Source organism: Cebidichthys violaceus, unplaced genomic scaffold (assembly GCF_023349555.1).
Source record: "Cebidichthys violaceus isolate CVI_PGR_0920_01 unplaced genomic scaffold, fCebVio1.0.p SCAF_10, whole genome shotgun sequence".
NCBI classification, from domain to species: Eukaryota; Metazoa; Chordata; class Actinopteri; order Perciformes; family Stichaeidae; genus Cebidichthys; species Cebidichthys violaceus.
In genome coordinates, this window is record NW_027176263.1 from 9,224,462 (window position 1) to 9,241,348 (window position 16,887).

The 16,887-nt window shown below is 40.9% G+C and overlaps 1 protein-coding gene across 1 annotated transcript in view; it reads left to right on the top strand.

Moving 5' to 3' along the window:
* The window catches only part of itga9 (integrin, alpha 9), a 47,178-nt gene extending 31,993 nt beyond the window's left edge, over window positions 1–15,185 (top strand). The window contains exons 17-28 of the mRNA XM_068724704.1: window positions 560–636; window positions 1,090–1,237; window positions 4,525–4,611; window positions 4,701–4,780; window positions 4,981–5,064; window positions 5,523–5,631; window positions 5,750–5,857; window positions 7,180–7,305; window positions 7,470–7,589; window positions 7,679–7,774; window positions 11,538–11,657; window positions 12,842–15,185. Of these exons, the coding sequence (XP_068580805.1) occupies window positions 560–636; window positions 1,090–1,237; window positions 4,525–4,611; window positions 4,701–4,780; window positions 4,981–5,064; window positions 5,523–5,631; window positions 5,750–5,857; window positions 7,180–7,305; window positions 7,470–7,589; window positions 7,679–7,774; window positions 11,538–11,657; window positions 12,842–12,940 (1,254 nt within the window). The 3' untranslated portion in view covers window positions 12,941–15,185. The remainder of the gene's footprint in view (window positions 1–559; window positions 637–1,089; window positions 1,238–4,524; window positions 4,612–4,700; window positions 4,781–4,980; window positions 5,065–5,522; window positions 5,632–5,749; window positions 5,858–7,179; window positions 7,306–7,469; window positions 7,590–7,678; window positions 7,775–11,537; window positions 11,658–12,841) is intronic.
* The last annotated feature ends 1,702 nt before the right edge of the window (window positions 15,186–16,887 follow it).

Here is a 16,887-nt window from a genome sequence, read left to right on the forward strand (position 1 = left end):
TATTTTCAACTAATCCAGATTATAGTTCATCTCTTCAATTGATTATAAAGAATACATTTTTCTTCCCTTAGACCACAGAATAAATGAAGGAAATAGCTCAAATTGAGGTTATAATGATTTGGTGTGGGTTACCAGCTTATTATTGTCTGTGTTAGTTTTTCTTGAGTGGAATCCAAAAAGACAGATTCATTTATTTTCTTTGCAACCACCTCTAACCTGCCCCACATGTGTTTCCCCACTGTCTGCACTTCTTAAAAAACTGAGGGATTTGCGTCTTTCAGCGCCTACAGATTCCATTTATCTGAAGCTCATCAACGTTACATCGAACTTTACCGCTTGACTTAAGTTTCCTTTCATGATTTAGCCTTAAACCAAAGACCATCCTCTGATTGATTAAAAGAGAGACCAGAAAGAGTAAAGATGTTGTCCTTCCCAGATAAAAGACATCTACTGGATAGCTTCATCAACAACACAATACTGCCCCCTAGTCTGAATGTGGAGTTAATGTGTTATGTGTGTGATGGGATATGAACTGTGTACTTTACTGTTTCCTCTTTAGACTTGGTTCGAGAAGAACTGCCTGTCAGACGACTGTGCTGCAGACCTGAGGCTTCACGGGAAACTGTTGCTCTCTGGGTAAAAAACGTTGACTTCCTCGACAGTCTAGATTCATTCTTCTGTCTTGGCTGTTTCTTCAGTACTGAGGAAGCAAGCTGTCGTCATAGGCCATGTGGGTGTGGGTAGTGGAACCATGACGCATGCTTGGAGGATTTCCATATGTTTTTCCATACTTAGGGAGTTCCCTTTCTTTTTATTGTGTATCTTTTGCTCTTTATACATTTAGTGACAGCATGTGTGTGTCATGGGGAGCAGTAGTCATCTTTTACATATTCTTTGTTTTAGCCTGAAAAACAAGAATTGTAAGGCCACTCTTTGTTAACTTATAAAACAAAGATTTCAAAAGAAGACAAACTTAGATTTGATGTTGATATACATATTTGCTTACAGCTCATCCTGTGACATCCCACAGTTGTCATAAGAAGCTTGCTTATTCTCTAACATGCATTGTTTATTTTATGTTCCCATCAGGTTGCATAGCATACCCCATTTGGCCCTCGGAGGAGTGAAGAACGTCTCTTTGAACCTGACCATCTCTAACGCCGGGGACGACGCCTACGACACCAACATCTACTTCAACTTCTCCAGAGAAGTTTTCTACATCAACTTCTGGCAGAAGGTCTGTTAGTCTTGTTGCTGTTGACGTATCGGCTGTTTGTTTAATGAAGTGCACATGTTTGTTTCTGAAATGTATTTGGTTGTTTGGCTGAACATTTTGGACCACATTTGTTTTACATACAGTACATATCAGCTGAATATCATCAGTTTTCCACTGAGACGTACATTTTCTGAAAGATTTAAATAGACTGTAAAAGAAAAAATAATAGACTCCTGATTCAATGTCAAGAGCGCAGTCTAAACAGTGAAGACCTGCAAGAGGACAGGATGAAGAGCAGGAGAGCCCCAGCAGCAGCTGTCCCATCTCACAGCACCTCTGGCTGACCTGTCACACGCTTCTCTGACTCATTCAAGGCAGACACACCATGTCAACAATGTATGAGCTGTGTGCATGAGAACAAATCGGAACACACATTCCTCATATTCCCACAAGCTTGACTTATGTGCCGTTCAAATCGCATTACTCATGTAAAAAAAAAAAGGGGGCCATATTTAATGCAGGTTTGTAAAATGAGAATTATGGCTGACCTTCATGGAGATACTGATCGGGTCTGCTCTCCTCACACTCTTTGACCTCGAGCAGAAAAAGATTTCATCATTCTGTCTCTGTTAAAGAAATATCTACCCACTACCATCCCACATTATACCTGGGAGATTTTCCATGCTGTGCTGCATGTGGATGGGTTTCACAGCGGCCACCTCTGCCTCTGCTCATGTCTGTTCGCTCGCTTGTTGCAAAGAGGCCAGCGGGTCCACTGGTAGCCGAAAAAGACGCCACGTCAGTCAGAGCGCTCTGACACGAGCTTGCACAGGCTCAGCAGATGTTAGAGAGGGCAACATCCATCATGAAGGCTTTTGCCCTCATAATGGACCTTCTGTTTATCCTCCAGCTGGATTTTGCTCCCCTCTGATGGATAAGATCATCTCTTTAAAGCACATAACCTGTGACATGATTTAAAAAAAAAAAAAAAGAAGCTGTAATTGAATTAAAATAGAACACATGCTGCAGGCAAATATTAGAAAAACAGTGTTACAGTTTGAGTTTCATAGCTAATCTAATGAACTAATTAAGTATCAGGTTACCAGCAGCCACAGAGGCTCATTTTGCTCTGGAACCTGATAAGTCAGGGTGGCCCACTGCACAAAGGGAGCAGGAAGTGAACAGTATGAAGCGATGACAAAGAGGCCACCGAGCAGATTTACTGCCGTATGCTCTTTGAGACACTTTTAATTACTACTGGCGAAGTCTGAGGTGATGATGTGACCCCTTTTTGTAAAGTTAAGGTTAAGCTTCCAATCCTCCCCTGAGGCTTTTTCTCCAGTGAGCGAAGCGTGAACTTGTGCTCCCCCCTCATATTTGAGAGCGGGATGTGTTATCTGTCTGTTGTTCTTGCAACACAAGCTGTCAGAAAGCTGTGGAGGTGAATTGGTGTCAGGAGCACTGCCTTCACTCCCGTGGGATCCAGAGACACCGGCTTCTGTTTTTTCAGTTTTTTCTCTGAAATGTTTGAATTGTTAGTGCTAGCTCTTTTTTGTGGCAGATGTTTTTTGCCAGTGGGTTATACTTCTACCCCACTCCATTTCAGAGGTCAATATCGTACCTCCACTTCATTTATATCTGAAATAAAAATAACCTACCAGCCTGTAAATATTATGATTTATTAGGTAAAACCACACAGCAATCTATAAAGTTAGTAGTATTACAATATGAGTTTTTAGGTAGTTAGGCAAGGTGATATTTGAAATCAACACCATAATATTTATGGGTGTTTGTCCAATAATGATATACACAATGTCACAATATAACAAATGTGTGCTAAATTTCATATTTTATAATCAGTGTATATATCCACCACTCTGAAAGGGGCCATTCTGCAGAATGAATACTTTTATACTTTAAGTACATTTTGCTGAGAAAGTAGAGGCTTCAGCTGACACTAAAGCAGGGTAAACAATCCTGGTGATATTTAGTGGGCCTGCCATTTGTGAAAATTCCAGTGTGTATTTGTTCCCGACAGAGAAAGACAAGAGAAAGAAAGTGCTGAACAAACACACTTTGTCACTTTTCTCCCCATGGAGGCACAACAGGCCATATGTCCGAGTGCTCTGCTCTCTCTCAAGAGCTGCCAGGTGGATGATGGGTAAACAGGCTGACTTCCCCAATCCTGCCCAGCCCCATGGGACAGACAGTGTTTGCACAGCAGCATGAAGGAATACAGGAAATAGAGGAAATTCCATCATTGCCAGTTGTGCTACCCCCCCTACAGAGCTCGCCATAGTCTCCATGCAAAGGGCAGCGCTGCTTATTTAAGCTGACTTAATGAAGATGGAGGGAACAGCCACACCCTGGATTTACACTGGGAATTTGCTGAATAAGGGGCATGGCGGTGTGGATGATACTGTGGATGGATGTCTACCTTTAAATATGTCAGCAGAGACAACCTTCCCACCTCTTTTCATTATCACTTTTGGAAACATGTTATAAACACAGGCCCAAACTGGACAGCAGCCGACGCATGCAGACGTTTTGTATGACTTACCTTAAGCCCCCTGCTGAATGTTCCAGGAGCCCTAGTCTGCCTTTCTTTTTTTTCTTTTTTTACTTAGTCGTGAATAATTTCTGCCCTCTTTTATGCTTCCAGCACACGAGCTCAGCCGACAGCCTCTTAGTGAACTCTTGCTAAAAGAATTCTTACTCCTCGTAGGGTCAAGGCCCGAGTGTTTACACAGCGCAGCCGGTGAAGCTCCATATTGTTTAGACAAGCTTCCAAACACGCAGCCTGGAGGTTGTCCAATTATCCACCCGCTCAGATGTGTGTGTGCCATCACTGCTTTGTACATTCTTCGTTTAACCTAATTTAGAACTTCAATAAAAAAATGAGTACCTATTCTTTTACATATAGAAGGTCCATTTCTAACAATAAACTTTGATCTTTCTGTATATGTTGGCAGGTGTGTGTGTGTGTGTGTGTGTGTGTGTGTGTGTGTGTGTGTGTGTGTGTGTATGTCCCTGTGTGTTTTTAAAGCTGCAGTAGAGGTTATGCTGTTGCTTTTCACCATACATATGTAGTCAATTACGTTATCTATGATATTTTAATTATTTTTCCCACCCAAAGCCTTTGCTGAGTCTTTTTTGCTCGGTATCTTATCAAAACTGAGGGTTCCCTATCACAGTCTACTTTGCCTTCCTCTTTGTGTCTTGTATCACTGTGACTGTCACCTACTCTGTCTCCAGTCTGTCTGTCTTTATCTCCTCCTCTCACCCTCTGTCTATCTGTCTTTTTGCAGGAAGAGAAGGGTATTTCCTGTGGACTTGTTGATTTGGACTTCCTCAAATGCAGCGTGGGATTTCCCTTCATGAGAGCGCAGACTAAGGTAGCTCTAACCAAGAGAAAACTAATTGCACAATGTCAGAATTGTATTGGTTGCAGAACCCCTGGTTTATTCTGTCTTTTTATCCCCAGTATCATTTTGCAGTGATTTTTGACACGAGTCAGCTCTCTGGGGAAAATGACACATTACAGTTCTTAGTTCAAGCAAGAAGGTAAGTCTTAAGAGTCTCCCATTTTAGTGCATAACAATAGTTTATTTTTGTTACCTGTGAATTCAATTATGAATCCCCTTAAATGTGCCCAACTTTATGCCCTGTAGAGCAAATGCAGTTTTCATGGGTGTTTGTGGAGTTTCATCTTGTATACCGTAAATTAATTGATTTGCAAAATGACTGTTCCTTGTTTGTTGCAGCGCCAATCCTGAGCACAACCTCTCTGACAACAGCTTGGATCTGTCCATCCCTCTGGTTCATGAGACCGACACGACTATTACTGGGTAAGAACAAGACGAACCATAACAGTGTAGTTACTATTATACAAACTTAAAGCTGGAACCAGCTTGAACTGGTTTCCCATCTGTTGGCTGTTGGGAGGAGAGGGAGTGTTTTTTGTCAGTATGGAGCATGTCAACTTGAAAAGCCTTATCTCTGAAGGCTTTATCATAGCTCTGCTCCACAGGGAAGGGAAAGAGATGTAAAACAGCCCAAATCCTGCAGTCTGACATCTGATGAAGCTGCTCTGTGTGCTGTCTTTATTTGTGAGGGGAGGCTTCAGAGCAAAGCTGGACTCATCTGACTCATATCTCAACTGCTAAATAAATCTCTGCTGTCCAGCTAATAACATGACTGAAGCCAGAGATGTTCATGAGGCTATTTTTAAGGTTATTTTAATAAATAGTTCATGTGAATGCATCAACTGTCAATCTCTCTGCTGAACACTGTCTGTTGTCTGCAGTGTGGTGACACCGAGCTCCTTTGTGTACGGAAACTACATCGATGCCTCTCGCTTTGTCCAATTGGAAGACATGGAGTGTAACTTCCAGCCTCTTAATCTCACTTTCCAGGTACTGCTAACAGAGACCATGTAGGATTTTCAGTATTGCTTGTACATGCTTCTCTATATATTCACTTTTCTTTCCCTTTGTCTCCATCTTTTCCCGTCTCCATGTGATGTGGTTCCAGGCCATAAACAAGGGGCCCAGCAGGTTGCCTGGCTCCACTGTGGACATCAGGATACCCAACCGGCTGGCTGGCAGCGGAGCCGACATGTTCCACATCATTGAAACACAGGTGGATGCCAACAGCAGTCTATCTCCATTATTTATCTAGACCAAATCATTATTTATTAGTTTATTCGCCTGCAGGCAGCTGTATTTTTAGCTCATTTATCCTGCATACTCCTAAGCTTCTCTTCATGGCACAGCTGCCTGTATCCACCTCGGAGGACACTTTTATGTCTAGAAAGCTGCTAAACCCTTGGGCTTTTTGTCATGGCATGGCCAATTTTCTTAGTGTGAGGCACCATTGGGCCAGTGAAAGGCGAAGCAAAAGTGTTGACGTTGCTACTGAAGCTAGCCAACCATTTAGTTTCACAACATTTTGCATTTAGATAAAGAAACACAATACTCCCACTGGGTTTAAATGTTTTCTTAACCCTTGCATTGCTCCTTTCATATAGGTAGATCATGGGGGAGCTCAAGCTGATAATTGTATGTACTGTGAATGGGCAGACGGGGTTCACTGTATCCCACCCTCCTTGAGCCCATCTGGAATCACTTTCAGGGGATCAGACGGCTTGCACGAAATGGGAATGGGACACCTGCAGAGCTGGCTACTGCCCAGTACCATCCCCAGCCTGGAAATACACATCATTAACACTGTTAGCACCGTGTCTAGCCTGTGGCACACCGGACAGTTGCACACTTATATTTTATAGCCAGATATTCTTACATTTTATACAGACCTCCATTTGTTCAGACATGATATACAAGTTCCTGACTGTTGCTCCATACATACAAGTTTTTCTGTTCAAAATCCCTCAATCGTCATTGTTTAATGTAAATTTTCTGTTCTCGTGAGGGTAAAAGTTAGTGCAGCCTATGAATCTTCACACCAGCAACGGCAGCAGAAAGACAGGACATGAGAAAGCGCCGCAATAAAAGCTCAGTCATGCTGGGTGGCAACAGAGCGGACAATGAGCAAGGCCAGAGGAGATTTCCACCTCTCGAGCTTCAGGTCGGACTGAGGAGAGGGGAAAGGGGAAGTGTTCCCTGGGGGCTGGGCAGTGAACCAGACACCTCTAAATCACTCCATATGGGAAATCTGGCTGGGAGGGGTTACAGCTTCTTTTTGGGGAGAACTTCCTGTGAGCCCTGGAGACTCATAACAATAGTGGGATTGGGTCAGTTTAGGTGACTGAAGAGCTGATGTGTACATTTTTGTTTTTAAACCCCAAATCTTTGCAACATTAACATGACAAACTCCTGCTTTCCTCCTCAACAATGACACATATCCTATGTTACCTCAACTCTGTTATACCTAAGACTTCATTAGTGTTCATCAGATTTGATTCAAGATCTAGTCAACACAACTCTCCCACTGTCCTGTTTCAGGTAGCCGAAGGCCGAGGGAACTGCACCCTTCACAGGAACCCGACACCGTGCACCGTCCCCCAGGACAGAGAGAACATCTTCCACTCCATCTTTGCCTTCTTCACCAAATCAGGACGCAAAGTCTTAGTAAGTATGCAGAGGTCACTGAGAGTCGCCCCATGTGAAGGTTCATGTTTTTGTTTTGTTTTTAGTCAGTGCAACATCTGTTCATCATACATGCTTCTCTCTCCCACACACTTTCTACTGTTCTCTCCCACTCTCTGTATCTTCTTCTCTGTCTTTTTTAAAAGGACTGTGACCGGCCTGGAAGAGCTTGTATGACAATCTCCTGTAGTCTGGGCCCACAATTAAAAGAGGAAGCTCTGAGCATAGATATGAAGCTTCTCCTCAACACTGAAATTCTCAAAAGGGTAAGAAACATGTCAGACGCCTGTTAAATTTAGTTGCAGGTTGTTGTGATTCTAATAGTAACAGCAATCCACCCTCTCTCAACCCACAGGATAGTTCCTCTGTGATCCAGTTTGTGACAAGGGGCAGTGTGCAAGTAAATGACAGGGCAGTGGAGGTACCAAATGGCCTACCGGAGGACATTTCTGTGAGTACATTATTAACAGTGAACTCACCCTCTACCTACATTAATTGTAATATTTCAGTCAAATTTGACAGAATGCAAAAAAGGTCAATTATGGCACATAAAATGACTACATTTAACATCACAATTACATGATATCCAGCCTAGCAGCTTCCGGTACCAGATGTTATTTTTTTGTGTTTGAAAACTACTTAAAGGAGCTCTTATCAATATTGTTATATTAACAATTGGTCCCTATTTTACAGTAGTTGTTTACAATGACAAACCCACAGAATTATCGCCACACCCTACAGCAGCTATTTCCCAGCCAGGGCCCATTGGTGGGCCTCAGAGTGCCATCTAGTGGGCCACGGATGTACCGCCAATTAAGAAATATATATATTTTTATTTTTTTTACAAAGGTTGTCATTTTTATTTTATCTAAATGTGCTCAAGAATTCACATAAATAAAAAACGTTCAATTAAAATGCATAATTTCAATGACGAGTGAATATCACCACGCCAATCACCAGATATCATCAGGTAGAGACAAGCGTGTTTCGCCACCGTTAGCTAGCTAACGTTCATTCAGTGATGTGGAAGACAACCCCAGTAAAAGCTCCAAAGCATGTGGGGAGGAAATATGACCCTGAAAACATTAAATCTGGATTCATAATGGCAGGCAGTGAAGCGTGAGGGTAAGCAGAATATTTATTTGGTCATTACAGACAGTGACATAACACATATTTACAGCCAAATTATTTTTTTTCTCTTTCTTTTGTCATGTTATGTTTTTTTTCTAATTTATTTGGAAGGTGGTCTTAACAATCAGAAGCTTAAGTTACAAAAGGTGAAGAACCCCTGCCCTACAGTTCCCCATAGCTCTTTTTAGTGCTCTCAGCTCATTGGTTTGGTTCTGCATCCCACAGCTTCACTTTGGATCACTCTCTCTGCTGGCAGTACCAAACAGCAGACAAACTAAATTAGCGACCAGCTGGTGAACGTAGTGGAGTATTTCACTGCTGAAAACCCAGATATGCAAAACATGTTTTCTGTAATATGTTCGCCTTCGCTGAGTCTAGATTAACAGCCTTCACACGGTTTCTCTTGCCACGAATCACAGGCGACTTTGCAGAACAAATCATTTGCAGCTGGTGAAGCTGCTGTGTCTTGCTCAAAGGGATGTGGCAGGGCAGATTTTAGGCATAAATCCAGCCATTCTGGTTGAAGGACAGGGTACTCACTACATGGCTGTGCTAGCAGAAGTATATCAATAATAAGCATATATATTTGTATCTTTAGGTGCACAGTCCATTGTGCTGTGGTTAGACAATCCGTGAGCCGCTGTTGTGATCCCAGAGAACAGCTGGGGACTGTGGGTATACTCTGCGGTGGCACTTCTATCGGCCGCTTTCCGGGGTCCTCAGCTGTGCTCAAGGACAGACCCTCCCCCCTCTGTTATTTGCTGAGTGATTGAATGGCCCACCAGATCACTTGTGATGATTATATTGAGCACCCAGCATGCTCGCAGTGGGATCTCTCAAGTGATTAGGCTGCTGACCGGGGCTGCAGCCCTGCTGACCCTGAACTTCAGACGTGCTCGGAAAATTCAGACCTTCTATGAATATGTCCATACCATGCTGCTCTTTCAGCACTTAGTGAGTGAGGCCCCCCCCCCCCCCCCCCCTTCCATTCTAGGTTTTAGTAAACACAGTTACCTTTTCCCTCAGGATCCCTGCTGGCTAGAGTACACACTGGAAAGTATGATTTGTGGCCCCTGGTTGTATCGCTCACAGCAAGCCGACTGGTTGTCAGCAGAACAACAAGCTCACTTATTAATCTCCCTTAACATGTAAACAAACTAACATAAATCTATAGGATTCTGTTTTGAGTGCGCAAGTTACAAACTTAGTAACTTCAGATTCAATTAGACATTCCTGGAATTATCTGATTGCACAAGTTAAACTGGGAAAGTCAGAGTGCAACGACCAGTAGAGCTTTCGTCTGTCCTGTACACACAAGCGCTTCGGCATGCATTACAACGGTTAGATTCCAGAGCTACGAGTAAGGGGGAGGTGTTAATTTGGGAAACTATTCAACAGAGATTAATCTCCACTTGTCTTGGCTCAACAGTTGGCGTCTCATGCCATATTTAAGTTCAAAGGATGTTACAGCCCTGCACACTGAAGCCGTGAATTCCTCAGTCATTTCTGAAATTGTCCCAGCACTGTTTGCATCAACAAATTAGGCAAGATTATCTGACATTTGGGAGATTACACAATATTTGCCTTTGTTTGAGACCATTAGTAAATATCTACATCTATTTCATGATCCCTGTGGATGTGATGTTTTCCATTTAAGGCCTGAATGCTGACAGTAAAGCAGGCTTAGCTGTGGTGCAGAGTAATGCAATATTTCACTAAAGTCAAACCGCTCTTAATTCAGAGCAAATTAATTCAAGCGATCCATGTAATTGTGTTGGATATGACCAGAAGTATTGAATAAATTCAAATCAACTTTTCTTACTGTTTTGTCAGCGGAAAGGACTTCCCTCCACTTTTAGTTAAGCGTTACAGTGTGCATTGGGTTAAGTGAACTGAGTTTGCTGTCAGTGACAGATTGTACAGCAGGTCAGTGTTCATTCGTGTCATGGGAAACAGCCTAAATAGCTCTTATTTATTGTGGAACCAGGCTATTTTTTTTTAGAGTTGCCAAGCCTCCCGAGATTTCTCTCAGAACCGTTTAAAGGCGTGACGCTCCAAATTGAAAGAGTGGGTGGATGATATATTTTTTTGAATAGCACTGACCTTATAAGATGTGTTGGGATTGCACACACAGAGCAGTGTATTATGAAACAGTGATGGTCAAACTTACTGACTAGCTCTACGGTGTGATAAAAACATAAAGGGCAACATCTTGTTAGACAGTCAGCCTACAGATATGCGAGCGCCTTTATTAAGCTGTACTAAAGCTAATGTCAGCCTGCTAACAATGACAATGATAACATGCTTATGTTTAGCGGTTATCATTTTTTTTTACCATATTTACCATATAAGTAAGGAGGCAAAAATCTGTAGCAGTAAACACACAGTACAGCTGAGACTTTTAGGGATGGTAGTTTTACAGGTTAGACATGCTTTTGTCTTAGTTTTACAGGTGGGCAGGGCCGCCTTTCAATCAGAGGGTCAGTGGTTCGATCCCCGTCTCCAGCTCCGCTAGTCTCATGTCAATCTGTCCTTGAGCAAGACGCTTAACCCCAAAATTGCTGCGTCTACGGTAGACAGATACTGAATTGTAAGTCGTTTTGGATAAAAGCGTCTGCTAAATGACTGTAATGTAATGTAATGTTGTTTGGATATTTCAGTGTAGACCAAAGTAGTGGACCGACCAACGGACTGACATTGCAATCCATTGAGCCTTGCTGCCAGCTTGGCTAAAAATGATCACTTACCATGTGGATGAAAAATATTTTTAATATATTTTGCATGGCTGTTTGTTGCAGTAGGCCAAGGGTCGTAGAAATATAGTCACTACATGCAGCGACTCTTCAAATCAAGAGTGACACAGCTAAAGAGACTGAAAAAAGATGTGTCTTGGTTGTTATTGTTGCACTGCATTGCATCATTAGCAGCACATGACTTTATGATTACTCTTGTGTGTCCCTCCGCCTGTGTGTTGTGTGTGTGTGTGTGTGTGTGTGTGTGTGTGTGTGTGTGTGTGTGTGTGTGTGTGTGCGTGTGTTGTATTTGAGTGTGACTCACTGACTGACTAAAGTGTTGTGTTTCAGCTGGTGTTCGAGGCTCTCCACAGTCAGGAGCCAAGGGGTTACGTAGTCGGCTGGATCATTGCCATCAGTCTGCTGGTGGGAATCCTCATCTTTTTGCTGTTAGCTGTGCTACTCTGGAAGGTAAACAACGCATAAACACAGACTGTGATTTTTCATTCGTCAAACAAACTCACAAAACTGCTTGTTTCTCGAGCAATATTTTAAGTTAATGAGAGACAGTTGTCACAAACTTGTCACAACCAGAGGCGTTGTGTCCGCACAGTATCCAGTTGTACAGAGACAGCTGGAGGGAAGAGGTGGGGGTGAGAGCTTGCTTTGGGCCTTTAACATCCATGAAAATGATAAATCACAGACTGGACAATAATTCACGCCATACCACTCACATGAAAGAAGACTCTAAAAGGGAAATGGCAATTACACTGATGTCTAGAGGCCCTGTTAGCACAAAACGTCTTTTCTTTTTCGCTGCTCCATTTTCCGCCGGGAATACCACAGTGAAACCTTGGAATGTAGCCCCCCCCCCGATCCCCAGGTCCTCGGACCTTGCCAAAATAAACCCTACTTACAAGAGCAGCACATGTCCTGTATTGCTCATTTCAGGAAATGCCTGAGGAGAGTACAGGTCTGTATCAATAAACTTTAGTAGTGAAACACAGATAAATGAATGGAGTCGTAGTGAGAGAGGCATCATCCCAGTGTGGCTGCCTTGTTTAGATACACACTAAGAATCTACTGCTCTCTCTATCCTTTCATATCTCATTTATGTTACACTGGGAAGTAAAATGTAAATTTGGGTGCTGTATTACTTTTCTAAAGAAATAACACATTTCTACAGGGGAAATGTTTGATTTGCTTCCATCCTGTGGTTTTGTGTGGTTTAGCCTATTAACTTTAAATTGTGAATACTTTGCAGCACTGGCAGCAATTTTTCAAAGCATACCATTCCATGGTGGTTTAAATTGATTTCCTATCTACCAAACATTCATTGTTTTCTATTTGTTTCACTGCAGGATACATTTCCACTTCCAGATGTTTTTAACTCGAAGATATGTTTTAATCCGTCATGATGAACACAATTTGAACTCAATAATAATAGCTCAAACCACATGTTATTATTGTATTAATGCAGCTTGAAGAAGAGACTGTTTTTAATTAACTCTCTCATTGGTGATGCGTTCAGTGACACTCCTGAGAGTCAGCTGCTGAATAACGCTGCGTTCACAAGCTCTGTGAAATCAAATTCAGAGCAAGAAGTCAAGCAAGAAAATGTTGAATCCATTTTTTTTCCTCTCGTTCTTTGACAGATGGGATTCTTCCGTCGGCGCTACAGAGAGATCATTGAGGCTGAAAAGAACAGGAAGGACAGTGATGAAAGCTGGGACTGGATGGAAAAGAACCACTGAGACTTGTAGTGGGGGTCCCACAGGAGCCAATGAGATTAGGGATTGGGTCGAGAAAGATCCAATAGCACGTGGTCTCGCAGCCCAGCCGCCCCAGTGGCACCAGGCCCTTCAGTCTTCCATATGTGGAAGAGAAGAATATTCTCCATATTTTTTGGAGACTTGATATTTTTTTGTGGGTGGTGGTACATGAAACAGGCTTCTGAAGTGACCGTGTAGCTTCCAGAGGACACTTGCTGTGGAATTCAGCCAATCTCAAAGGAGGTAACTCTCAGCCAGCGAGAGCGGAGCTGTTGATGGAGACCCACATCCTTACGGGGATGTGGCGACAGCATGAATACTGGTGGACAATAAAACCCTCAGGGCTGTGTTACATAGCAAATTTATTTTTATACATACACTTTAAGCCATATTGTATAAAACTGGGCTTCAAGAAGAGATGGGGTTTTGACGGCCATTATAAACATACTGTATCTCCAGTATGTTTTTCTAAAAGCACTGATGTTTGATAAGAATGAATGCCTTGGCTCCATAGCTTCACTGTTTATGCCAAAGATATGTCCTGTATAGTATATGATTGGAGTCGTTTGTATATTCAGTTCTTCCTGGGAGTGAAAGATTGTATCTTTTCTGTATTATTTCTGCCTTATGAATATCTGGTTTAAACATCTGACTCCCGCTCTCTCCCACAGATAACAAGCCGGAGCTAATTCTGTGTTTCAGACCCACACACACAATGATTAAACGCTGTGTCCTCATGTCATCCGCTAGTGCTGTCAGGGTTGTCGCAGAGGCGCTGACGGCCCAGTAAAAGCGCTCTCTGAGGCCATTAGGATCTAGCCCAGGATGTGGTAATCAACCGCACAGTAGAGTTGTCTATTAACACTTTATTTGCCATGTTTCCTTTATTATCAAGCGGTTGTGAATTATACATTCACATTTCAAGCTTTGAGACTTTTCATAAGCGTTCCATTTGTTATGGTCTGGCTTTTAAACAGTTGTTGGTAGGTGTTAAAAGTGGATGTAACAAAGTGATTTTGGCCATTTTAAATTTAAATGAACAAATGCTTTGAAAGTGCAATGTGTGGGAGTAGAGTGAATTATCTGACGCTGTTTTTGCAAGGATCTGTTGCTCAGGTATGCAGCTGACTTTTTAGATGGACCCCCAAAGGTTTTCAGGTTCAAGTGAAGACTGAAATATTGTAAGATATGATTCATATACGTCATGACATAAGTCCTGATCATGTTTTATTCCCAAAACACTTCCAGACATCTCCTAAGCAGACCATATTTAATTTTACTATTATGTTATTAGTCATTGGGTTTTAGTGTGAAATATGAGATACATTACTCTCCACGGCCAGATGAAAGTCTGCGATGGGAGTCCACCTTCAGTCATTTACAGGGGCCCACAGCATGAGTAATGCCCTAAAAATAGGTGGGAATGTGCTGCACTCAATCACTTCACATAAACGAGCTCTTTGGGGCTCATGGGAAAAGCTCATTTTAAGTCAACATGAAGGAATGTCAGCTCCCCGAAAATCTGCCACTATTAAAGTTCACAGCTTCTCAGTACTAAAATTGTACCCCACATGTACTTGAGAGTCTTTTAAAAGCTGGGTTTGATGCTGAATGAAAGTTTACAGATCACAGTGAATTCCATTTTATATTAAAGGTCCCTAAAGAAATAAGAATATTAACTATTTTATACATTTGTAGAGCTTAAAGTTTTGCAGAATTTATCAGTGACAATGGGATTATAATTCATTATATCAAAACAGATATTTTGCAATAGTCCAGAGTCAGATTAAAACGAGCAATGCCCGAAAAAGAAAACAAACCTATATTTTGATATGTTTCACACAGTGCTAACACACTTTAGGGCTCACTATGATTACTTGGCTTTCTGTTTTGTGCTGGATGAACCTTTTATTGATCCGATAGGGTTTATTTTATCATTTAATTCCACTGGCATGACAGCATATACTGTACACATTCACGTCCTCCCTCTGATTTTGTTAAACCGATGCTATATCTATATGCAGAGAAACCGACACTTGACAATTTTTTGAACTGTGATGTTTGTGGACACAGTCAATCACACCGTTATTTGGGGGTTTGGTTCTGAGTATACTACTGTCACTGAATATCATTTTCATTATAGTGTGATGTAGTGTGTATGTTTGATGTTTAAAGTCATGTTGGAGTTGTATATTTATCTGTTGAAAACATTTTGAGTGAAATTTCATGGCTCTGTGTGCTGTTTTTGTCCAGTGTGGTTGTTGGTTATAGTTCACTTCTTTTTTTAAGGTTTGTGGTGCTCTCTGCTGGCTGCTTTGATATAAATGTACACACTACATATAAACATATTCATTAAGTTTGAAAACTCTTTAAACTGTTTTTATATTTGGTTAAACAAAAAAGGTTGTTGTGCAAAAACAGCATTCTAATTATAAGGGTCTAATTTCCATTATGTATGTATATCCTAGAGCTCAAACGATTAGCTGATCAACAGAAAATTATTCAGTGACAATTTGTGATTATTCATTTCTAAATTATCAAGCAAAAATGGTTCCAGCTTCATAAATATGAGGATTTGCTGCCTTTCAGAGTTACACCAATGTAAATTAATTGTCAGTGACTTTTGTTTGGATAAAATTAGCACTTTAAGATGGCGTCTTGGAAAAATTGGAAACATTTGTAATTTTGACAGACACTTTTCACTTTTTTGTAGAGGTGGATTTGGCAAAAGTAGGCCTCTTTTTAACACTCAAAAAATCAATTAAGCTTTATTAAAATACAATGACACACATTTACAATTCCGATGTCACAAAAATAGTATTAACTGCTCAATGGCAACAAGTCAAGGGTGGAATTTTGATTTCAAAAGGTAGGGAGGACATAATTATTAGCACAGAATTTATCAATATATTGACTCACCCCATTGGTGAAAAAATGCACTCTGGCGATGGTGCTGGCAAAGCAATATAAATAACATAATGTGCGTTTGTCACAAAACTAGAGCATAGAGGCTCTTAAATATAAAGTTGTCATAAATTTCACACAAACACCTTTTCTGAAAGGAAGTTACTTTTTCTTAAGTTAATTTATGAAGGCATGTTGGCACAGTTCAGGGCCATCACATTGATTAGGAAACGTGTAAAAGCAAAACAGGTGTTGCCGTAAAGCAAAATGTGTAAAGTAAGCAGTGAAATGCATTTTTCGTGTTAATATGTAGCAAAGTATGCAAAATAATAGCAAAACAAATTACCTATTATCACTTTATTGGAGGCTTTAATAGATACTATTACCAGTTTGAAAGATTTAATATGGATTTTTGAAATTCTTTTTAGTTTTGAAGTTATTCTCATTTTCATGCTCTCCATTCATTCTCTATGTAATTTGCTACAACTTATACGATAAGAAGTATTAACAATATTTATAAATAAATAAACCAAAATAAAGATTGAATAAGATACAAATACCAATCCCACTTCCATACCTTTATTTGTTTCTCAGATACTTCATGGGGTTTCTCTGAAGTCTAAGACATATTTTCTATTTTTGGATGGCCTGGTGTCCGTTTTTGATAATGCACTGAAATGCTCAATGATGTTATTCACGTCTCCTTTTTCAGGACAAACTCAGATATTATATGATCATAAATACAAAAGAAAAACTAAAAATAATTTCAGACTTCTATTCAAATCAGATAAGAAAATAGTGAACAAGACTTTTAAAATGTGTTCTTCCGGGCCTTGGTAATTAGGGGAAAAGATCAAAACCTATACATCACGCGCATGCCTTACAATTTCATCGAAGTGGATAATGTGCACATTATTTATTACACTAACAATATACAGTGTAGAATGCTGCAGGAACCAGAAATGAGTTAGCATTTTTGCACTTCAGGTTCTCTCATCTCAAAATAAATAGCTTTTTTAAAATAT